This window comes from Physeter macrocephalus, chromosome 1 (genome assembly GCF_002837175.3).
Source record: "Physeter macrocephalus isolate SW-GA chromosome 1, ASM283717v5, whole genome shotgun sequence".
In the NCBI taxonomy this organism is placed as follows: Eukaryota; Metazoa; Chordata; class Mammalia; order Artiodactyla; family Physeteridae; genus Physeter; species Physeter macrocephalus.
In genome coordinates this window covers 88,295,605-88,319,710 of record NC_041214.2, presented here as the reverse complement: position 1 = coordinate 88,319,710, position 24,106 = coordinate 88,295,605, and the positions used below count along the sequence as shown (strand labels likewise).

General features: G+C 40.9%; 2 protein-coding genes across 5 annotated transcripts in view; both read right to left on the bottom strand.

Moving 5' to 3' along the window:
• Nucleotides 1-4,453, bottom strand: part of DYNLT2B (dynein light chain Tctex-type 2B) — a 24,915-nt gene extending 20,462 nt beyond the window's left edge. For both annotated transcript variants that reach the window (XM_028492688.2, XM_007110488.3), the window contains exons 1-2: nucleotides 4,318-4,453; nucleotides 1,408-1,541 (exon numbers count right to left, since the gene is read on the bottom strand). In XM_028492688.2, the coding sequence (XP_028348489.1) occupies nucleotides 1,408-1,541; nucleotides 4,318-4,442 (259 nt within the window). In that variant the 5' untranslated portion in view covers nucleotides 4,443-4,453. The remainder of the gene's footprint in view (nucleotides 1-1,407; nucleotides 1,542-4,317) is intronic.
• Nucleotides 4,454-7,868: 3,415 nt separating this feature from the next.
• Nucleotides 7,869-18,791, bottom strand: TM4SF19 (transmembrane 4 L six family member 19). Of its 3 annotated transcripts, XM_055084707.1 has the most exons (8): nucleotides 18,712-18,791; nucleotides 17,312-17,411; nucleotides 15,898-15,979; nucleotides 12,831-13,032; nucleotides 12,349-12,426; nucleotides 10,072-10,241; nucleotides 9,637-9,820; nucleotides 7,869-9,085 (listed from the first exon to the last, which is right to left on the bottom strand). In XM_055084707.1, exons 4-7 carry the CDS (start codon nucleotides 13,008-13,010, stop codon nucleotides 9,640-9,642), a joined length of 609 nt encoding a protein of 202 aa, XP_054940682.1. In that variant the 5' UTR covers nucleotides 13,011-13,032; nucleotides 15,898-15,979; nucleotides 17,312-17,411; nucleotides 18,712-18,791; the 3' UTR covers nucleotides 7,869-9,085; nucleotides 9,637-9,639. The 3 variants fall into 3 exon arrangements, with proteins under 3 accessions (XP_054940682.1, XP_023980094.1, XP_023980095.1); XM_024124326.2 differs by lacking the exon at nucleotides 15,898-15,979; XM_024124327.2 differs by lacking the exons at nucleotides 15,898-15,979; nucleotides 17,312-17,411.
• Nucleotides 18,792-24,106: the final 5,315 nt, after the last annotated feature.

The window sequence follows — 24,106 nt, the reverse complement described above, 5'->3', positions numbered from 1 at the left end:
GCTGGGCCCGTGAGCCATGGCCGCTGGGCCTGCGCGTCCGGAGCCTGTGCTCCGCAACGGGAGAGGCCACAGCAGTGAGAGGTCCACGTACCGCAAAAAGAAAAAAAAAAAAAAAAAAAAAAAGAATTGAACCAGAAAAAAGAACTCAGCAATGGAAATAGCATGGTGAAAGGACTAAATAGTGGGCAATCATTCCATTTAAATAAGAGTGAATGCTATAACACTATGGGAAACAGTCCATAGTATACCATTGTTTTTAAAGTATTTGTATATATACATAGAAAAGAGGACTGGTATGATGGTCATAATATTAATGATTCTTCTTGGGTGGAGGCATTGGGAGTGATTTTTCTAATTTTAATTATTTTTCTATGCTTTATTTTTTTATAACAAGCATGTATTTTTTTACAATAATTTAATAGTGAATTTCATTAAAAATCTGAAAACAAAAATGCTAATATACTAACAGTTAATTTGGATGATGGAAATAGAATTGCTATTTTTTTCTTAGTATTTTTCTATATTTTTTATTTCTAAAAATTAAAACATATTAATAAAAATAAGAAAATACATCAAAGTATTAAATAGTAACTAACATGGATAACAGCCTTTTATATCATTAAAGAAAACACTTTATGTGTATTGTCCAGGTTTATTACAATGAAAATGTATTATGATTACAAAAACATTTCTTCCCTCCAAAAAAAATCTTTAAAAAAGAGTAAATAGGGAGTTCTCTGGTGGCCTAGTGGTTAGGATTCCAGGCTTTCACTGACGTGGCCCAGGTTGAATCCCTGGTTGGGGAACTGAGATCCCGCAAGCCGCGTGGTGCAGCCAAAAAAATAAAATTTAATTAAAAAGAAATTTTAAAGGGTAGATAGAAAGGACTTTTCAGATTGTATAACACTATTAACAAAAGAGACTGAGAGAGGTAGAAAGACAAAGAACAGGGAGGAAAAGCACAAGATCTGCTCTGCAGATGTAGAGTGAAGCAGGAGTGGAGTGCTGAGTAGGGCAAGCAGTTAAGGATTTGGCAGGAGAGATGCACTGAGGTCAGACTGTGAGGGTACTGATGGGAGGCTGAGGACTTGATATCTTGGTAGAAAAAACAACCAAAAATTATGGAGGAAAGGAGCCCCTGTATTTTCTGGTCTTTCTGCATACTGGGAATTCTTGGATAGTAGTTCGGTACAACTAGGTATTTCACACCTTTGCTCTTTCCCACCATCTACAAAAATCTACATGAGTAAAAGTTACCAAATAATTGAGATGACTAGACAGTGAAGAAAAATTTGTGTTTAATAGAATCCACAGTTATGTCCCTTATTTAAAACTAAAGAAGGAGACAAATGAGTAAAATTGGATGTTTGAAGGGAACAAGTCGTTTCCAATTACCACCACTATTACCTTTTAATTTATCTTTAATATTTTCTGATAAACGTTTTGTGAGCTGAGGCATTTCTTCTGGAGAGTATTCAGCATTTGCCAGTTCCTCCTTGAGCACAGCATGGATACAGTCTTTAACCACAGAGGGTCTGAACCTAAATGAAACAGTTTGAAACATCCAGTTGGTAATTCCAAAACCCTAATTTACCTTCACAGCTTAACTTCCCCCAGTTTTTTGTCATTACAACCATTTAATCCTTCTTTTTCATATTTTTAATTATAAAAGTGAAAACAAATTAAGAAAACAAGTCACAGTGCAAACCTGTATCTCCAGCCTCTCCCTTGAACTTAAGACCACATATTCCCACCCATATTCCATCCAGATGTCTAGTAGGCAACTTAAATTTAATACATCCAACACTGAGCTTCTGATCATCTCCTCTCCCCAAAACAAGGTCCTCATCTCAGTCAATGGTAACTCCATTCTTCCAGCTGCTCAAGCCAAAAACCCTGGGGTCAGTTTGGTTGCCTTTCTCTCTCACAGCCCTCATCCCATTCATGAGCAAATCTTATCAGATCTACCTTCAAAATAATCTAAAATTCAATCACACTCACCACCCCACTACCACCACCTTGCTCCAAGCTACCATTACTTCTTTCCTGGATTACAATGGCCTCCTAACAAGTCTCTCTGTGCCTGCCTTTGCCCCTAAATCCTGTTCTCAACATAGCAACTAGACTGGTGCTATTAAATACGTGTCAGATCATGACACTCCTCCGTTCAAAATACCCCAAATATTTCCCACCTCACTCAGAGTAAAAGCAACATTCTGTTACTTGCAAGGTCCCATATGATCTACCCTACCAAACTCTCTGACTTTGTTTTCTACTACTTTGCCCCTAGTTCTCTCCACTCAGGCCACACTGGCCTTCCCTATGTTCTTTGACCACACCAGGCATGGAAAACTCAGTGCTTCTGCAGTTGCTGTTAACCTCTGCCTGAAGTTCAATTCCTCTCCTTATATGCATAGCTCCTTCCTTCCTTTCAAGTCTTTATTCAAAAATCACTTTCCCTAGCCACCTTCTCTAAAACTTCAAACCACCCCCCTACCACTTTATATCTCCCTTCCCGGTACTTATTACTATCTGATACACTATATGGTTCACTTAGGCATTTATCTTGTTTGTTGTCCCTCTACCCAGCTAGATAGCACAAGCTCCAAAGAGCAGAGATTTTTATCTGTTTTGTTCACTGTTATATCCCCATTCCTAGAACACTATCCAGCACATAGTAGACAATATTTTTTGAAGAAATTAATTGCTGAATAAATGAAGACAGAGAAAAAAAAGTCTCCCCTCATTTCACCACCCTAACAATACTATTAGCATTTTAGTTGTATTTATTACATATTACAACACTAGGTTCCTTTATCTGAGCTATATATATGTTTTTTAATATTTATTTATTTATTTAAATTGGCTGTGCGGGGTCTTAGTTGTGGCGCATGGGATCTTTGTTGCTGTGTACGGGATCTTTAGTTGTGGCATGCGGGATCTAGTTCCCTGACCAGGTATGGAACCCGGGCGCCCTGAATTTGGAGCGCAGAGTCTTAACCGCTGGATCACCAGGGAAGCCCCTGGGCTATATATTCTATCAGTTGATTTGTCTATCATGTGCCAAGTTACCAGAATGTTTTAAGTTTTCAGCTTATAATGTGGTTTAATATTTGGTAGTACTAGCGGCCCCTTATTTCTTTTTAACAGTATTCTCTTTAGTCTCTTGCTTGCTTATTCTCACAGGCGAACTTCAGAATCATGGACAAATTTCTAGGATTTGATCTGTTCAAAATGTGGTCTTCCTATTAACAAACATACTATATCTGGCTCTTCCCTTAAGCCTTTTCCACTCTCAGTAAAATGCGAAAAGTTTTCTTCAAACGAGTCACAAATAATCTAATAGAGCTATTCCTACATCACATATATTTGTTGTTAATCTTGTTCTGTTTTACAACAAACACAGGTGAATGGCATTCTAGTATTCAGAATCTTTTACCAAGATAACTGAACACATTTTTTTAATGTCCCTTCTACCCACCAAAAAACTGCTACATGAACTTTTTTATCACATTATAACTAAAGTTCCTGGGTTCTAGTATTTGCCAAGCATTTGATTCAGGAATCTAGTTTCAAAAAACAGAGGAAGGGCTTGGGAAAGTCATTTTTTAAATTATTTTTTTAAATCTTGTGAAAATGAAGTCAGTGATGGATCCTACAGCCCTAACTGACTGTCCTCTGCAGGAGACGTTGTGCCTTAATTCTGGGAAGCTATTAGGGTGGCAGGCCAAAAGCCTCCAGATACTACTTGGGTAAGACTGTACACATACAGGTCTCGCGCCCTGAAGAAGAGTAAGCGCTTTCTGGCACACGTATGCACACAGTAACCCTCGAAACAGGGCTGAATGGAATTCGATGCAAGCCGCTTGTTTTCTGCCATGCAACTATCTCAATTCCTCTGTGCCCATATTCTGGATCTCCTAGAGTCAACCATCCCTACTGTGCTTGTCTAAGGGACTACCTCCCGGCGCGTTAACCCTGCAACCGCAGGTCTGATCCTCTGCTGCCCCCTGCAGCTGGAAGCCCAAGGAGAACAGCGCCCCACCCTCTCCCGCCCAGTCCCTCCTTCCCCTGTCCTGTCCCTTCCTCCGTCGCCTGTTCCCCAGCAAAACCCGGACTCCTCCCCGGCCCGCCCCTCTGTCCCTAGTCCCGCCCATCCCCTCCTAGCCCCGCCCCTCCCTCCCGTCCCGCCCCGCCCCGCCCCACCCCGCCCGTCACCCGCGGGTTCCTTCCGGACGCCCCGGCTATCAGGCAGCTCTGCCTGCAGGAAGCAGCAGTCTCGCAGGTCGGCCACGCCACAACGCGTCTGCTACCCGCCTTTGCTGGAAAATGGGCCGCAGAATATAGGTATTCTCGGACTCCCCAGCGTTCTTCTCAGTCTCAGGCAACCCTTCGACGGCAGAGAAGGACGTGCGCATCGAGAAGGATGCGGCGACAGACATGGCCTAAGCTTCTTGGCCCCGTATTTCTCCCGAAGAAGGCTTAGCTCGCGGCGCCACGGAGCTGGGAAACGGTCGCCAGGGCGACAGCGCCGCCTTTGACCCTATGTGCGGCGGCTGCGCGCTCTGCGCTGTGCGACCCGCCCTTCTTGTCGTGCTCGCACCGCCCTGCCCGCGCCTGCGCGCCGGATGCTGGACCAGAACCGGCGGAGCTGCAGTGACCATAACTTCGGCAAAGACTGGTTTGTTTCTGTCCCGTTTACAAAGCACTTAAACACGCGTCAGCTCTTATTAACCGCGCTGCAATCTTAGAAAGTGACACAGAACCTGAGGCCCATAGAGGCCCAAGGATACACAGCTAGTAAGCAGCCGGTGAAACTGAGCTGGACCCTGGGGTGAGGGGTGGCGGGCGGTCCAGTGACAGATCCTGTGTTCTTGGCTTCTTGCTTGTGAAAAAAGCTTTAGTCTCCTACGCCTTTTCGAGTTCTAAAGAAAAGACTCTAGCAGTTAATGTTTCGAAAAATGGAAAATCAGTCAAGCAAGAAAAGTAATAATAAACAATAGTTTAGCCATAAAAAGAGTTACAGGATTCCTATCTTCTCCTTGAGGGATATAGGTAAACTTCTGATGCACATTCTTTTTTTCTGATGGTTGTACAACATTATGATTGTATTTATACCCTTGAACTGTACACTTAAAAGTGGTTAAGATGAAAAATTTTGTTACGTGTATTTTACCACAAATAAAATTGGGGGAAAAAGTACCAAAGGTGATTGATAACCTTTGACTCCTGCTAAGAAAACATTGCCCTCATCCACTGCTGATGCACATTCTTAAATTGTTTTCACAGAAACCAGGACCCCCACCAGATGGAAACTGCTGACCGCAAATGCTAGACCATAGACTGGCTGGAGCCAGAGATTCGATGATTGAGATTCCTGAAACTTCACCCAGTTACCTCACCACTAACCAATCAGAAGAATGTCCAGGAGCTGATCACACACCCTGGGACCCTCACCCCTAATGTTGCACTGAAAGCCATTGGGGAATATGAGTCTTTTGAACACTAGCTCCCCATCCTCCTTGTTTGTCACCCTGCAATGAACGCTGTACTTTCCTTCACCACAACCCAGCATCAGTAGATTAGCATTCTGCAATACTGGCAGAATTGAGCAGTTGCAAAAAGAGACCATATGGCTCTCAAAGTCTGAAATATTATCTGGCCAGGCAAAACTATATATATATATAAAAAAAGATAACTAAGTGAAAAAATATATAATCTGGGCCTTTACAGAAAAAGTTTGCAGTGTCCTGATCTAATCCATAACTGCCAACCTGCAGTTCCCCCAGCCTCACCACACTCCTGCTCCAGGGCAAACGTCAGGAAGGAGCAGACCTAGGATGCCTTTCCTGCTTATGAGCACCAGTCCTGGTCCTGTTTTAGAAAGCTGTATTATCCTGCCAGCTTCAAAAACTAAGAAGAAATTCCCCCAATATGCATCCTGAACAAAGATCCCAAAACAGCTCTCCTTTCCACATTCCACATTGAAGGAACTGTGGCATCACAGTTCTCCACCCACACCATCCTGTGTCTCCCCTTTTGAGCTTCTATTTCCTCTTGGGAAAACGCTTCCTTCCCTCTTTGCTGGGCTAACCATTTCAAGAATCAGTTCAGACATGACTGATGCCTTCCTTCATCTCTCACAGATCCTCTCCTTAGAGGTTCCTCGTTCCTTCAAGCTCTTATTACATCCTGGGTTGACCACTTAACATGGTCCCTACCATATGACATTCAAATTATTAGTAGATGAGTTTCCCTAACATGACCATGAGCTCTTCAAGGACAGGGCAGGGTCCAAGGGCAAGGACCATGTCTCAGTCATTTTTGAATTCACAGCATGCATGGCAGTGCCAAGCACACAGTGAGCACTCAGTATATACCACTTATTGAACGGCACTGAACACTGGTGGATTAGTCAGCTCAGGTTGCCATAACAAAATACCACAGACTGGGTGGCTTAAACAATGGAAATTTATTTTCTGGAGGCTGGAAATCCAAGATCGAGGTGCCAACAAGGTTGGTTTCTACTGAGGCCTCTCTCCTTGGCTTGCAGATGGCTACCTTCTGGCTGTGTCTTCACATGGCCTTTTCCTCTGGGCTCCCATGGAGAGACAGATCTGGTATATCATCCACTTTCTTTTTCCCCACATCTCTTTAGCATATGCAAAATTCTCACAAATATTTAGTTCTATCTCTGGGCTCCCTAGTCTGATGCATAAATTTGTCCATTTAATGTACCACACTGTTTGAATTATTGTAGTTTTATATTAGCTTTTAATATCCAGTAGAGTTAGTCCCACCTCACTGCCTTCTTCAGAAGTTTCCTGGCTGTCCAAGTTTGTTCATTTTTCATGTGAACTTTAAAACCAGCTTATTCCATATCCTCTTCCACCAAATCTTGGTGATTTTATTCCTCATGTTAAATTTATAGATTAGTTTAAGGGCATTTATATTTTATGATCCAAGTTCATGGCATTCCTTTATATTTGTTCAAGTTTATTTTGTATCCTTTAGTAATATTTTAGTTTTCTTCAATAAGTATTTCATATTCTTGTTTTCTTGGTAACTAGGTTTTTTTTTTCCTTTTTTGTTTCTAATGTAAATGGGAGTTCCCCATCTCCATATCTGTTAACTGCTTGTTGTTTGTATACATGAAGATTTTTGATTCTGTATATTTATTTTGTACCCAGACATTGTATGAAATTCTCTTATTGTTTGTAATATAATTTATTTGGGTGCTCTAGATGTGTAATCATATTGTCTGAATATAATGATAACTTTACCTTCTTTCCTATTTTATATCTGTTAATTTCCTTTTGAATACTTGCTTGGGCTAATACTTCAAGAATAATATTAAATGATAGTGACAATAGTGAGTGTCATCTTCTTATTTGCAACTTTAATGAGATTGTTTCTAGTATTCCTTCATTAAGCATGATGCTGACTTTTGAGTTGAGATAGATACGTTGTATTATGATAAGGAAGGACCTGTCTTTTCTCATTTTCTTAAGAGTTTTATTAAGAATATATGTTGAATTTTATCAAATGCCTTTTCAGCATTTATGAAGAAAATCATTAGGATTTTTTCCTCCTTAAATCTATTAATATAGGTGAATAAACTTTCTGAAACTTAATCATGCTTTTATGCTGGAAATACACTCTACAATGTCATTTTTTAAGGTATAATTGACATATAACAGATTTATTTCAGGTATACAATATAATGATTTGATTTTTGTATATATTGCAAAATGATCACCACAATAAGCCTCATTAACAACTGGCACCATACATTAGTTACAAAAAAATTTTTTTTCTTGTGATAAGGACTTTTAAGATCTATTCTCTTAGCAACTTTTAAATATTCAATACAGTACTATTAACTATAGTCACCTTGTTGTACATTATATCCCCATGACTTAACTATTTTATAAGTAGAAGCTTGTACCTTTGACTCCCTTCACCCATTTCTCTCACTCCCCAGCCCCAGCTCTGGCAACCACTAGTCTGTCACTGTATCTATGAACTTGGTTTTGTTGCTATTGTTGTTGTTTTAAATTCCACATGTAAGTGATATCATATGGTATTTGGTTTTCTCTGACTTATTTCACTTAGCATAATACCCTCTAGGTCCATCCATGTTGTCACAAATGGCAAGATTTCATTTTTCTTATGGCTGAAGAGTATTCCATTGTGTGTGTGAGTGTGCAAGGGTTCCTTTTTCTCCATATCCTCACCAACATTTGTTATTTCTTTCCTTTTTGATAATAGCCATTCTAACAAGTGTAAGGTGATATCTCATTATGGTTTGGCGTTGCATTTCCCTGATGATTAGTGATATTAAGCATCTTTTCATGTACTTGTTGTCTCATCCTCTTCTCATACGGATGCCAGTCTTTTTCGATTAGTGTCCCACTCTTATGACCCCATCTAACCTTAATTAGCTTCTTAAAGGTCCTATCTCCAAAGTCACATTGAGGGCTAGGGCTTCAACCTATGAATTTTGGGAGCACATAATTCAGTCCATTAAGCTAGTGAACTTGAATTTAGAAAGTAGGGGGTAAGGTATTGACTTTACCTGAACCTAACTGACTGCTTTTGGGCAGCAAGTCCATTATCCTCTAGGAGCCTCAACTTCATCTGTAACATGCAGCCAATTTTATGGGGCTTTTGAGAGGCTGAAATGAGATCATGGCTGGAGGACATTTTATGGACTATAAGTTCCTACACAGTAATAATGATAATTATTTCTTCTACTAATATATCATCTTGCAGTTTACAATGTGATTTTTTTAAATTAATTTATTTATTTGGCTGCATCAGGTCTTAGTTGTGGCATGCGGGATCTTTTTGTTGCAGTGTGCCGGCTCTTCGTTGCAGCACGCGGGCTTCTCTAGTTGTGGTGCATGGGCTCCAGAGTACGGGGAGTCAGTAGTTGCAGCACGCAGCCTCTCTAGTTGTGGTGCGCAGGTTCTAGAGAGCGTGGGCTTAGCTGCCCCATGGCGTGTAGGATCTTAGTTCCCTGACCAAGGATCAAACCCTTGTCCCCGGCATTAGAAGGCAGATTCTTAACCACTGGAAGTCCCTACAATGTGATTTAAAATGCATTGTATCATTCAACATACATGCAAGGAATTATTATTGTTATAATTACTACATGACTACCTAAAAGGGAAATTTGTTTATAATTCATACCCACTTTTGCAGAAAAGGTTCAAGGCAGCTCATGATGAAAACACTCATGTTTAAGAGGGAATTACCGGGACTTCCTTGGTGGCACAGTGGTTAAGAATCTGCCTGCCAATGCAGGGGACACGGGTTCGAGCCCTGGTCCAGGAAGATCCCACATGCCTCGCGACAGCTAAGCCCATGTGCCACAACTACTGAGCCTGCACTCTAGAGCCCGCGAGCCACAACTACTGAGCCCGCGTGCCACAACTACTGAAGCCCGTGTGCCTAGAGCCCGTGCTCCACACCAAGAGAAGCCAGCGCAGTGAGAAGCCCGCGCACCGCAACGAAGAGTAGCCCCCAATTGCCACAACTAGAGAAAGCCTGTGCAGCAATGAAGACCCAACTCAGCCAAAATCAAATTAATTAATTAATTAATTAATTAATTTTTTAAAAAGAGGGCGTTACCTGTTACTTCTCACAGAGGCTGCAGAAAAGGCCCAGGAAGCTGTTGATGAAATGAATGACCACCAGGAGAATCTGGAGGAGGCTGATGCACAGAAGGGCGGAGAAGAAGCACACGTGCCAAATGACAGCTTTAGAAGGCTCCAGGCAGACAGAGTTCCAGAGTGAATGGTCATACAAATAATTCCTATCCCCAAAAATAAGGAGACCAGGGATTGGAATAAGTAAGAAAATCCCAGCAACCTTGATAGAAACCTGGGTTCTCCCTCAGCTCAGGTCGTAGGACTAGACTTTTGAGGGTGACTATTTTTGCATTTGCAATTTTCTGAGCATCGGAGAAGCAAGATGCTAGAACGCATAACTAAAAGGAGTTTGTAGTCCCTTTCTGTGTCTTTCTTTCTCTGAAGAGACTGCAAATCCATGTTGCTATCCATTTACCTGTTATGCAGGTCTTTGAATGGGTAACCATGTTTCCAAGCCTGTGTCTGATTGAAGGGCGAAACATCGAACATGCAAAAAGGACCATATTTCAGGGCTACTCCAGAAGTGATAAAGCAAATCAAGGCTCCAAGAAAAGCCAGGCCACTTGACAACAGAGCAGTAAGCATCTGCAGAAGGAGAGAAGAAACAGTGAGCCTGAGAGGGGGTCGTGACTTATGGGCTGATCTGGACAAATCTAACTTCTCTGGTGCTCAGGCCTTCCCCAGTCATGGGGATGATCCTACCCAGAGCACCTCCTTTAAAGCATAGCCAAGGTAGGGCTGGCTGATGAGGGGTCACTGGGTAGAGCCAGGAGGGGGTGGGAAAGAAGGAATGGAGAAGGGGGAAACACTGGCACCTGGTCCCAGCAGCAGGTTCAGCCTGATTCAGCAGGCTCTTCAGAGCTTCTCAGCAGATTGGCATCAAAAACTTTGTCACTCAGACTGCAGTCATTCAGTCTCTGGCTTAAAGGGTCAGATTGGTTATCACAAGCCCCCCTCTGACCCTTTTCAAAGAAAGCTGTATTTTTTCAAAAGTTCCAAGCTGCCATCCCTGATTCCTCTCTTTCTCAGATCAAGCATGAAAGGAAGGAAGGGAGGAAGAGGGGAAAGAAGGAAGAAAGGGAGGGAGGGAGGGAGGCAAAGACAGAGAGAAATTACAGTCAACTCTGAAATGACTTGAGTTCTGTCATTGTACTTTTCTAGTCTGTGCACCACTCATTTCCTTCCCAAAAGATAGCAATGTGTTTATTTCCTTGGCAGGATTCTAACTTCCAGATTGGTTTCTTTCTCAGGATACTAGATTTTTTTTTCTCCTTCCCAAAAAACACATATTTTAAAATTTTAAATAAAACATATATATGTGTGTGTGTGTGTGTGTGTGTGTGTGTGTGCACCACTCATTTCCTTCCCAAAAGATAGCAATGTGTTTATTTCCTTGGCAGGATTCTAACTTCCAGATTGGTTTCTTTCTCAGGATACTAGATTTTTTTTTCTCCTTCCCAAAAAACACATATTTTAAAATTTTAAATAAAACATATATATGTGTGTGTGTGTGTGTGTGTGTGTGTGTGTGTGTGTATAGTTTTTATACAGACTCAGAGTCATTTTCCCACTGATGTCCAACTGGTTTAGAACTCGAGAGGGGCCGCAGAAACCTGTGTAGTAAGTTTTGACTCTAAGTTAAAAGATTCAAGATGAATTAGTCTGACATAAGCCTAGGACAGAGGTTCTCAAAATGTGGTCCCTGTCCCAGCAACAGCACATCACTTGGAAACTTGTTAGAAATGCAAATCTCCCCCCCTCCCCATCTTGCTCCACCCGAGACCTACAGAGTCAGAAACTCTGGGGGTGGGGCCCAGCAATCTGTGTTTTAACAAACGCTGCAGGGATTCTGATGCACACATTCAAGTCCGAGAACCACTTGCCTAGGGGAAAACCAGATATGACTGAGAGCAGATAGTGAATGAAATGTGTGGGTGTTTATATTTAATTCTTTAACATATAATTCTGAATCAGCAGGGTTCCCAACATGTGGGCTGTAGATATCAAAGCAGGATGCAGAGTTACTGTAAAAAGGCCACAAATTCATGTGTCTGAGACTGAATGAGCAATATATCTTATATATTTAGGTACTGAGATTTTTCAAATATATATAGATGTTGCTGTAATTAATAAAGTGCAAATTTATTCTGGGCCTCAGCTCCATTATCTGTAAAATGGAGAGGTTAGACTAGAATCTAGTCATCAGATGATCTCGGGAGAATCTTTCAGCTCCAAGAAAAATTAAGAAAAATAGCTAGGAAATTTTCTATCAATGACACATGACTATAATGTACATAACTCATGTCCATATTGTTCAATAGGCTAAAACTAATAAGAACAGTTCATGTATAGTTGAATCACTTTGCTATAGAGCAGAAATTAACAGGACATTGTAAACTATACATCAATAAAATAAAAAAATAAAAAAGAACAGTTCCTCACATGTGTGTAGACATTTATGGTTCATTAAGCACTTCCTCCCTGGACTTGATCCTGTTAACTTTCATTTTACAGAAGGATCAGAGATTCAGAAAACTTGCCTAAAAGCTTAGGGTTTTTAGACCCTTAGAGAGGTACGGTCAGGACCTGACTTCAAACCCCAAGACTGAAATTGTCTCTTTATCACTCTGCCTCTAAAGTAATAGAATGTGGGGACATTCTAAGTATTAGAAGAGTGGAATCGGGTGCTTACACTTTGGCAGGGCCCACTCTTACTGAAGCAGCCATATCTCCAGCCCGTCAAGGAGATGAGGGTAGCTGCAGTGAGAACCTGGGGGAAGATGGAAGAGTGTTAAAAAGAGATTGGGTAATTTACATCTCTAGCTGCCACCTGTGACTGTTGAAATAGAGTGGTTAGACATCTCACATGGACTTAATTACCCTAACTTTCCCAGAGGGCTTGGCTTTGACTGTCAGGACAGTTTTGGATGACTAGCCTAATGTGACTCTGTGGATGGCAGCGTTCACACCAAGCCTACCTAGTCCAAAATTCAGCAACATTTGACCAGTCTTCCTAGAGTCTTCTATCCCTTGGAGCTGCTATAGACCCCACAGTCAGCTTGTTAGTTCAAGCTTTTTTTCAAGGAATCAAAACACTTCCCCCACCCCCACCTCGCTGCTCCACCCCTAAGGGGCACTTTGGGAGTTCACACCCAGGGAACCCCAGACACTTACCATGAGGCCTCCTCCCCAGAGCCCAGAACCCAGCATGGCATGCCTGCCAATGAGGCCCCTCAACAGGTAGGTCACATCCCAGTTAGGAAAGAGGAGCACTGTGTTGGCCGCAGCAGCAAACAGGGCTGTAGTCCCGAGGCTCAGCCCCAGTATTTGGGAGCAGGTCCGTGAGCATGCCATCACACAGAGAGAGGACACTGTCCTGGAACCAATGGAAAGAGGGTCATGGTAGCTCTGTTACTGGGAGCTGGTGGGTAGGGGAAACCCCAGGAGCATAGGGTGGGGAGGGGGAAATAGACCAGAGGCACTGTCACCTCCTAGGGTCAGATCAAGAAGAGCCAAGGAACTTGCTCAAAAACTCTGCGTCTTATAAATATTTCCCAATGGATAGAATTTAATTGCTCCATTTTCTGCCAGCTCCCACTCCCACACACACACACACACACACACACACACACACACACACACTCCTCAACCCATCATAATTTGCTTGTACCTCTATTAAAGCCAGTGGTTATTTCTACTTGATACAGAAAAACAAAATTTTAAAGGTGTTATCTTCTTGCTTTAAAAGACATCATTTTAAAGATGTCCGCTGTTACCACTTCCATTCAACATTGTACAGGAGGTCCTTTCCAGTGCAATAAGAAAATAAAAAGCAGCAAAAGCCACAGGTATGAAAGAAAGAAGTAAGAATATCATTATTCACAGTAACATGATTATCTGTGTAGAAAATTGTAAGGAATCTATCAAAAAGTTAATAGGTGAGTTTAGCAAGGTTACCGAATAAAAAATTAAATATACAAAAATTCTGTTGTATCTCTATATACAAGCAATGATAAATTATAAAAGTTAAAAAACAATATCATTTACAATAACATAAAAATAGAACATACTTATGGATAAATTTAACAAAATCTGTGCAAGACCTGTACACTAAAAATTATAAAACATTACTGAGAAAAATTAAAGAAGACCCAAATAAATGGAGAGATATACCATGTTCATGAATCAAAAGGCTCAATATCAGTGCAATCTCAGTCAAAATCCTAGCAGGGTTCTGTCATAGAAACTGACAAGCTGAATCTAAATTTACATGGAAATGCAGAAGACCTAGATTTTTCAAAACAATGTGGAAAAGAAGACCAAAGTTGGAGGGCTTACATCATGTGATGTTAAGACATTATAAAGCTACAGTAATCAAGACAGCAAAGTAATGGTGTATACAGACATGCAGACCACTGGAACAGACTAGAGAATTCAGAAATAGAGCTATACAAATATGATCAAATGATTTTTGAAAAAGATGGTATTTTAGTGGGAAAAAGAGAGTCTCTTCAACAAATGATGCTGGAACAATCCATATGCAAAACAAGAATATATACTTTGCCTATTACTGCAAACCCTATTCAATAATTAACTTGAAATGGACCATGGATCTCAACCTAATAAAAATTTTACAAGAAAACAACAGAGAAAATCATTTGGATTTTCAGTTAGATAAAGATTTATTATATAGAACACAAAAAGTACAACCTATAAAAAGTGATAAACTACTTCAAAATTAAAATTTTGCTCTTCAAAAAACACCATTAAGGAAATGAAGAGATAAAACACAGGCTGGGAGTAAATATTCACAATACATATTTTTTAAATATGTATGTGAACGTGACCTCATATACATCTGACAAAGGATTTGTATCTAGAATACATAAAGAATTCTTAAGACTCTACCATAAGAAGACAAACAACTGAGGGACTTCACTGGCAATGCAGTGGTTAAGACTCCATGCTCTCAGTGCAGGGGACCCAGGCTCAATCCCTGGTCAGGGAACTAGATCTCACATGCATGCTGCAACTAAGGAGCCTGCGAGCTGTGACTAAGGAGTGCACGTCTGCCTCAACTAAGACCCAGCGTAACCAAATAAATAAAATAATGTAAAAAAAAAAAAAAAGAAGGCAAACAATGGTTTTTAAAAATGGGAAAACGATATGAACAGACACTTCATTTCATCTCACAAAAGAAAAGCTATATGGAGGACAACTAAGAACACGAAAAGACACTCAACATCATTAACATAGGGGAGTGCAAATTAAAACCAAAATAAGATCCTACTACATACCCACTGGAATTGTTACAGTTAAAAAGTTGGACTATACCAAGTGTTGGTGAGGATGTGGAACAACTAGAACTCTCATAGATATGTGGTGAGAATGCAAATGGTACAGCCACTTTGGAAATAAGCTTGGCAGTTTCTTAAACAGTCACTTACCAAATGATCAAGTAATTCCACTTCTATATATTTATCCAAGAGACATGAAAACACATGCCCACACAAAGACTAGTACTTGAATGTCCATAGGAGCTTTATTCATAATAACTAAAAATTAGAAACACGGAAACAACCTAAGTGTCCAACAACAGATGAATGAATGAACAAAATATATATATATATATATATATATATATGTGCAATGGAATATTATTCAGCCATTAAAAGAATGAAGTTCTCTTACATGCTGCAACATGAATGAAGCATGAAAACATTATGCTAAATGAAATAAGCCAGACACTAAAGGACGAGTATGTATGATTCTACTTATATGAAATATCCAGAATAGGCAAATTCATAGAGACAGAAAGTAGATTAGAGGTTACTAGGGACTGAGGGGAAGGGGGAATGGGGAGTTATTGTTTAATGATAACAGAGTTTCTGTTTGGGGGTAATGAAAAAGTTTTGGAAACAGGTAATGGTAATATATAGTTACACAACATTGTGAATGTAATTAATGCCACTGAGTTGTACACTTTAATATGGTTAAAATAACAAGCTTTAAGTTATATATATTTTACCACAATAAAAAATCAATTAAAAATGAGAAATACAAAAAAGTGAGAAATAACTCAAATGTTCATCAATAGGTGAATAGATAAACTGTGGTATATCCATACAATTAGTACTACTACTAGGCAACAAAAACCAATAAACTACTGATACATGCAACAACATGGATGAATCTCAAAATCATGCTAAATGAAAGAAGCCAGAAACAAAAGACTACTCACTGTATGATTCTGTTTATATGAAATTATAAACACTAGAAAAGGCAGAACTAGTGACAGGAAGCAGATCAGTGGTTGTCAGGGGCTGAGAATAGAAGAGGGGATTAATATACATACATATGGAAACTTTTTGAGGTGATAAAAATGTGCTATATCTAGATTCTTATGAATATACAACTATATATATTGACAAAACTCATCAAACTACTCTTAAAATTGGTGAATTTTATTATATTTTAATTATATATCAATAAAATTGATTACAAATTAAAATGCCATGTCTAGATAGGTTGTAAAATGCCTCCTCCACACCTTTACTTATAGCCGTTTCTCCCTTTTAAATTTTCACTGATCTGTGAACTTTTTTTTTTGTAATATGAATTAGAATAGGACTAGTAATATTTGGGTACACTCATGTCAATGTGGATCTGAAAAAAATCAGTACCATGACATCCCCAAGAAGTGGTTTGTTGCCACTTTGCAATTCAGTTACATGTCTGGCTCAGCTTAAGTCTCTGGACGCTCCCCTCCTAACACACAGCTTTGCCCATAACCAGAAAATATGTATAGATCAAAGCCTCCACCCCAATCTCTCTTTTACATATATACATACACCTACATATATAATGAAATATTTCAGAGTTAAAGAATTAAACATAATGTATATATTTGCTCTTGCTAGTTGTGTGGAATAATTGAACAACACCTATGTAAACACAACTGGTTTACAAAATAGATTCTTACCACTAATACTATTGAAGCCCCAGGTGTGCCCTCTCTATCATCTTCCTGTACTCCTTCCTGGGAACGACTATCCTAAATTTCGATTTTATCATATATTTTTAAAAACGGTTTTACAATTTATGAACTTAATTTAAAAAAAAAACAAACTTGATTAGCCTAGGTTTTTTTTGTTTGTCCAGACTTCAGCTTATATAGAGACTGGTGTTAGACACAGCATTGAGCAGGCCATTTGGTTGGGGCAGGAAAGGGGGTGCTCTTGTCCTGCCCGCCACTACCCCCATTCCCCAGCCTCCTCAGCCCTTGGTGACATTTGCTTCCCTAATCTCAGATCCCAAATTCATCTCAGCTGCTCCTCCCAGCAGGGAACTTTCTGATGCAATTGCTAATATTTTAGTGGGATGAGTTGCCTTCACCATGTGCCCTCTCCACAGGGTATTTGCTCTCTAAGCTATGTTTCTCAAACAGTGAATAAAATAACTCATCCCTGATGAAAGGAAGTTCGGGTCTCTGTGGAGGGGGGCACACACTGGAGGAGTTGGGGGTAGGATATGGAGGAACAGTGGCCCTTACTCCAAGGATACAAGGGGCCTGGAGGGAAAAGGGGGCACCAGGAATCAGGAGGGATGGTCTGTCCCTTCCCCTGCCCCCTCCCCCAGGGGCCCACCACAGAGACCTCTTTTCCTGAAGTGTCCTCCAAGCCAGTATGGTACTGGCTGCTTCCTCCACATGTCCTCGGGGTGAGGAGCCTGCTCCGCTGTCAGCGGGCAGGGCATCTGTTATGATAACAAACCCCCCAAACAGTTTGTGATGCAGCCTCCCTCCCCAGACTTTCCTGCCATTGAGAGCTGAGCTCTCAGTGTGTGTCCAGGGTGTTAGCAAGTAACGACTTTAACCCACATGCCTCTCAGATGACTGACATTTTGTCAGGGGCCCAAGAAAGGACTGGTGTGTGGTTGGACATTGAGGCACACTCTAGACCACCAGCTGGAAGAACCTTTTGTTCAGGAATGCCTTCAGCCTCCTTTGAATCATTTCACCTATGAGTAAGGCCTGTCTAGACAATAGATCACCGACATGAACCTCCCCACCCCGACAATCTCTTCTTTGGAAAGTTTTCTTATCAGGAAAGTTTTAGAAGGGAAACTAAAAGATATGAACGTGCAGAGGGAAAACTAAGTTGAGCATGGCCTTTGGGATGAGTGGGATTCAGAGAATCCTGGCTGTCCTACTAATCTGCTAAAAGCACTTGCTGTGCTGCTGCATCTGCTGCTGTGGCTCAGTTGGAGTTTCACTTCCTCCCCTTGATTTGTTCCCCTAGAAATCACAACATTCTGAGAAATGCTTCTACAAATGTGAACCAGGAGATCAGCAAAGAGTTTGGCTAATTTGATATCTGAAGAGACAAGCAGGATCATAAGATAAAACCTTTCAACCAGGCTTTAGGGGGGCCCTGTTCTAACCTGAGATCCTGGCTGGGTGAACAAATCATTATCTAGATGTCTGGGCAACAGTTTAAGTGACCAGCTGAGTCATATAGAGGAAGAGACTTTAAATTCTGTGTGTCTCTCTACCTAACTCCTCACCTGGCCAGACTTTTATCATTCTTTCACCGAATATTTATTGTGACCACTATCTGCCAGGCACTATTCACTCTGGTGAACCAGAGACAGACTCTTCTCTTGAGGAGCTTAAAGTCTGGTGGGGACACTAACCAGGCAATGAGCAAGTGTGGAGCAAAACAGTCCAGCTGAAGGTGTGATGGAAGCACTAGAGGATTGCCTAATCCTATCTGCAGAAGCAAGGCAGAGCCTCCTGGAAGGAGTGTTGTCCGAGCTAAAACTTGACAACAAGGCATTAGACAGGTAAAGTTGGGAAGGGAAAAGTATTCTAAGCATGTGTAAAGGTCTGAAGTTGATAGACTGAGGCAAAGAGATGTTAAACAAATTGCCTGAAGTCACACAGCTGCTCAGTGGTTGAGCCAGATCTCCTTTGAGTTGGAAGTTTGTGCTCTTAACTGCTAGACCAAACTATTCCCTGGCCATCCCCTCACTGGGCCCTTCCATTTCTGCTTACCTGCATCCGGTAGCAAGAATCAGGATGGGAGAGAAAGAACCTGGAGAAGGGCTCCGTGTTCAGATGGGCCTGAACTCCTGCAGGTTTGGACTGGAGGCTCCTCTTTCAGGACTCCTACAGAGGGCCAGAGAGGCGCTATTTATATGTGGAAGTCACTCAGGCGTGTGTGTGTGTGTGGGGGGCATGCATGCCCGCACACCACTGCCCACAGGCCTGCAACAAAGGAGCTTTCCTCTTCCTGAAGAGCCCTCTCCTGATGACCCACCCTCTACTCACTTTCATGTGACCCTAAGAAAGGAACCAGGAGGCATAGCCTCGTGAGCTAAAATGCCTTAATGAGTCAGAGGATGCACCCATGAGAAATACCTTATCCTCCTTTCTTTCCCAAGCAGCAACACTTTTTCACACACTACCGGCCCGTATTTGTTTCACTCACTGCAGAGTTTGGGCTCTTTGGAAAAACAGCACCAAGCAGGGCAGCCATCATTTTTTCCTTATCACCTTCCTTATTTTGCTCTTAGCTGTGGTTCCTTTAATAGCTTTCTAACTTTTTTGTTCAAGCTCTAGGCCACCATCATCTGTACCACCATTTTAATGATACTGATATGAGAGTGTCTGGTGTTAGATAAGCCATTGAGTTGGGAACAGAAGAAATACCTTCTAAAATCTGAGTGATAGCTGGCATTCTGTCATCAAATCATTCTAATTGCCTAACTATGAAGTGTTCTAACAGACACTGCAAATAAAATTCTTTTTGCTAAGCTGAGAAGAAAAAAAAGAGAGGACTAACCCAGGAGAGGCATCTTGCATCTTATTTAATTCTCAAAATAAACTTGTGAGGTAGGCATTATTTTATAAATGAGAAACCAAGGCCCAGATTATTATTACTGAGGCTCAGTGAACTACCCAAGTGCACATAGCTAATAGGTATTTGTAGCAGAAATTGAGACCCAGGTCTCTTAGGTGCCAAAGCACCATAGTACTGCCTCCAAACAGATAGTTGGAATCTGGGTTGGGAAAAAAAATATCTCAAGCATCAATATGTGGGGCTGTATACAGTGTAGAGTTAGATGACATAGGATCATTTTCCTTCAACCTCACTCACTGTTACTCTGAGCAAGTCAAATTTCTCTGGGCTATAATCTCTTTACCTGCACAATGAAGCTAACCTAGTATTTATTTTACTTGCTTTAGGTCTGTTGTAAGGATCTAATGAGATAGTTAGTAAATGTGTTTTATAAGGTGAATAAATGTTTCTTATTAATATAAAGCTTGTGAGCCCTCACCTAGTATCCTCTATCAAAATTCAATTCTCTGGGGAGATACAAGAATTCATTTGGGCTCTAAATGATTCCCTTTTACGATGAAAATGAAAACTGGATCCAATTTTTTTTTTGAATTTTATTTTATTTCTTATACAGCAGGTTATTAGTCACCCATTTTATACACATCAGTGCATACATGTCAATCCCAATCGCCCAATTCATCACACCACCACCACCCCTCCCACCACTTTCTCCCCTTGTTGTCCATACGTTTGTTCTCTACATCTGTGTCTCTAGTTCTGCCCTGCAAACCGGTTCATCTGTACCATTTTTCTAGGTTCCACATATATGCGTTAATATACAGTATTTGTTTTTCTCTTTCTGACTTTTTAGTTTTTTAAGGAACCTCCATACTGTTCTCCATAGTGGCTGTATCAATTTACATTCCCACCAACAGTGCAAGAGGGTTCCCTTCTCTCCACACCCTCTCCAGCATTTGTTGTTTGTAGATTTTCTGATGATGCCCATTCTAACTGGTGTGAGGTAATACCTCATTATACTGGATCCTATTTAATGAACTTTTCAATAGTGGTTTAGCAGCTTTTGTGTCAGGCACATATACATCTGCCTACATAGAAATTTCACACATGGAAAGCAGCTCACATACAGTTTAAAAGAATATTAATAACATAATTATTCCTCATATATATGCATCAAGGGTTTTCTCAGCATTGTTTGCATCATTAGTAAAATCTCTGTGCACAGAGATGATGTGTGTTACTCCATCCAGGGCATGAATTAATTCATTAATCAAGTGATTCCTGAATTCCTACCATGTTCTAAGCTCTATGTAGATTCTGAGTCTACAGAGCAGAATAAGATACAGCAGCCTCTACCCTCAAGGATCTCACAGTTGTGGGGAAGAGGCATATAAATAGCATAGGTAAATAAAAATGCAGTGGGAAGTGGGTGAAGATTTTTTTAAACAGGACACAAAAGGCAGGGACCATAAAGAAAAAGATTGATAAATGGAATTTAAAATCAAGAACCACGCTTCATCAAAAGACATTAAGAGAGTGAAAAAGCAAACTATAGACAGGAGAAAACATTCATAATACATATATCTGACAAGCGTCTCATGCCTGGAATTATGAAGAATGCCTACAAACCAGTGAAGAAGACAAAGAACCAGTAAAAACTGGGCAAAACAACTTGAGCAGGCACTTCTCAAATGGCCAGTAAGTATATGAAAAGCTCTACATTGTCATGAAAATGCAAATTAAAACCACAGTGAGATACTACCAAACACGTAAACGAATGGCTTAAATTAAAAATGTTGATGAGAATGTAAAGCAATTGGAACATTGCTGGTGGGAGTGTAAATTAGTAGGACCCCTTTGGTTAAATGTTTGGCAATATCATTTACCAAAATTAAATATTCACCTACGCTATGACCCAGCAATTCCAGTCTGAGGTATAACCCAGCAAAGGAAAATGATGGAATTTGGCTTTAAAACCTTAAAGTGCCAAACTTAGTTGGGGCTGGTGAGGGCAACTTTAAGTCCTTGTTCCTTAGGGTAAATTTGTGACAATTAATTCAACGATTAATCTGATGAACAAGAGCCTTCTTTTAGAAACTATATGCTTGGGGGGAAGATGGCGGAAGAGTAAGATGCGGAGACCACCTTCCTCCCCACAGATACATCAGAAATACATCTACACGTAGTACAACTCCTACAGAACACCCACTGAATGCTGGCAGAAGACCTCAGACCTCCCAAAAGTCGTGTGGATGAAAGGCGCTTGGTGCTGCAGCCAGGAGTCAGTGCTATGCCTCTGACGTGGGAGAGCCAACTTCAGGACACTGGTCCACAAGAGACCTCCCAGCTCCACGTAATATCAAATGGCGAAAATCTCCGAGAGATCTCCATCTCAACACCAACACCCAGCTTCACTCAACAACCAGCAAGCTACAGTGCTGGACACCATATGCCAAACAACTAGCAAGACAGGAACACAACCCCACCCATTAGCAGAGAGGCTGCCTAAAATCATAATAAGGCCACAGACACCCCAAAACACACCACCAGACATGGACCTGCCCACCAGAAGGACAAGATCCAGCCTCATCCACCAGAACACAGGCACTAGTCCCCTCCACCAGGAATCCAAAATCTTGGAAATAGAATAGACAAAATGCAAGAAACATTTAACAAGGACCTAGAAGAACTAAAGAGGAAACAAGCAACGATGAACAACACAATAAATGAAATTAAAAATACTCTAGAAGGGATCAATAGCAGAATAACTGAGGCAGAAGAACGGATAAGAAACTATATGCTTGCAATAAAGTTTTACTAAGTAAGGCCAGCTTAGGTCAAATTCTTCATTCCCCTGTGGTAAGCCCTCTATGGACACAGAGGCCTGGTCACTGCCATGAAAGAACTAAACATTACCTTCTTACAGATGTTAATAATATCAGAATTTGGCTCTATTGGAGACACAGCTACTAGTTATCACTTTGTTGGTGATATTTCTAGGGGAAAGTAAATGGGAGTCTAGGGTGGGCACAAATTAAGAATGGGGCCTGGGTGGGAAAACAATTTGCCTAATGCCATAAAAGGCTTCTTATGGCCGAAAGGCTTGTGAAAACAGGATAGACAGATATCCCATTCTGGGGGATACTGAGAGGTTTGGAGGTGGGAATTGAGCAAGGAATAGAGGAAGTTGAGAAAATGGAATTCACTGGTAGAGAGAAAGGGAAAAGATAACAACAATCAGGCCAGTGTTTCCCAAATAAGAGTGACAGACTAATCAGCTTCCTCGTGGGTGGGCTTCAACTTCGACTGACAGCTGACTAAACAAGAGTGCACATTTTCCTCAATCGGAGAGAGAAAAAAAGGAAGATAAGTGATGTTGAAAGAGTTGCCATTTATACCAGTCCACTGAAGAGGAAGTTTGGGATTTTTTCCTTTTTTCTTCATTAGTATAAAAATATTACAAACTTCAACCCACTCAAGTTAGGCTTCCATCTCCAACCTCACATTGAAACTGTTCTTGGTCTCCAATGATTTCTTGTGTCTAATGAACACTTGGCCCCTAGGAAGAATTAGATAGTTGACCACTAGATGCTTTTTGAACATTCTCACTCTTGGCTCCCTTGACAACCCACTCTAGTGTTTCTTCTCCCTCACTGGCCTCACCTCCTAGACGGGGCCTCTTCCTGTTGGTGATCTCCAGGCCTGGGTTCTGGGCCCTCTTCTTTAACTTTCTCCTGAGTGACCTCATTCTTTCTCATGGCACTGAACTCCATCTATAGCGCTGATGATTTCTCAAATCTCTAAGTCCAGTTCCCCTCTCTTCCTAGCTTCAGAATCACGTGTCCAACTGGCTATACTACACCTGCACTTGGAAGTGCTGCAATTAACACATCCAAAATGATTTCTATCCCACCAAATCTGCTTGATCCCCCAGTCTTCCTGCCTCAGGAATGATACTACGACCTATCCATTGCATGAAACTTGAGTCATTCTTGATTTCTCCTTCCCTCATTGCCCCACATCTAATTCAACAGTTAAGTCTTTAAATTTCTACCTTAAAATGCATCTCTAATCTGTATACTACTTCCCAGTTCCATTGCCATGACGCTGGTCCAGGCAATTTCCGTTTTGTACCCTGATCATTGCAAGTCTCTACTCTTGCTCTTTTGCAGTCCACCCTCCACACCATAATGGCTTCTTTTGTTATACTCTATATGAACACTATATGAACTCCTTACTGGGCCTAATAAGGTGTTGTATGATCTGGCTTTTACACATTTTATGCCACTCCCTTTGCTCACTACATGCAAGACACATTGGCCTTCTCTCAATACCTCGGATACATCAGAAACTTTCCTGCTCCACAACCTTTGCATTTGTTGTTCTCCTTGGAAGTTTTCCTCCTACTCTTAGAATGGGCCACCTTCTTTTCATCCTTCAGGTGTCAGCCTAAATGTTAACTCCCCAACATCCTAGTTAAAGCAGAATTCTCTACTGGCTCCTTTTCCAGTTTTGTTCATAGTGTTTGAATCAAATCTATATTTTTTCATTTGTTTACTGTCTGTATTCCTAACTAAAAAGAAAAGTTCT

Coding starts and splice junctions, on each gene's coding strand:
- TM4SF19 (XM_055084707.1), bottom strand. CDS start 13,010: ATGGCATGCTCACGGACCTGCTCCCAAATACTGGGGCTGAGCCTCGGG. Junction 12,427..12,830: donor TCTGGGGAGGAGGCCTCATG/GTAAGTGTCTGG, acceptor ATCTTCCCCCAG/GTTCTCACTGCAGCTACCCT. Junction 10,242..12,348: donor AGAGTGGGCCCTGCCAAAGT/GTAAGCACCCGA, acceptor CTCCTTCTGCAG/ATGCTTACTGCTCTGTTGTC.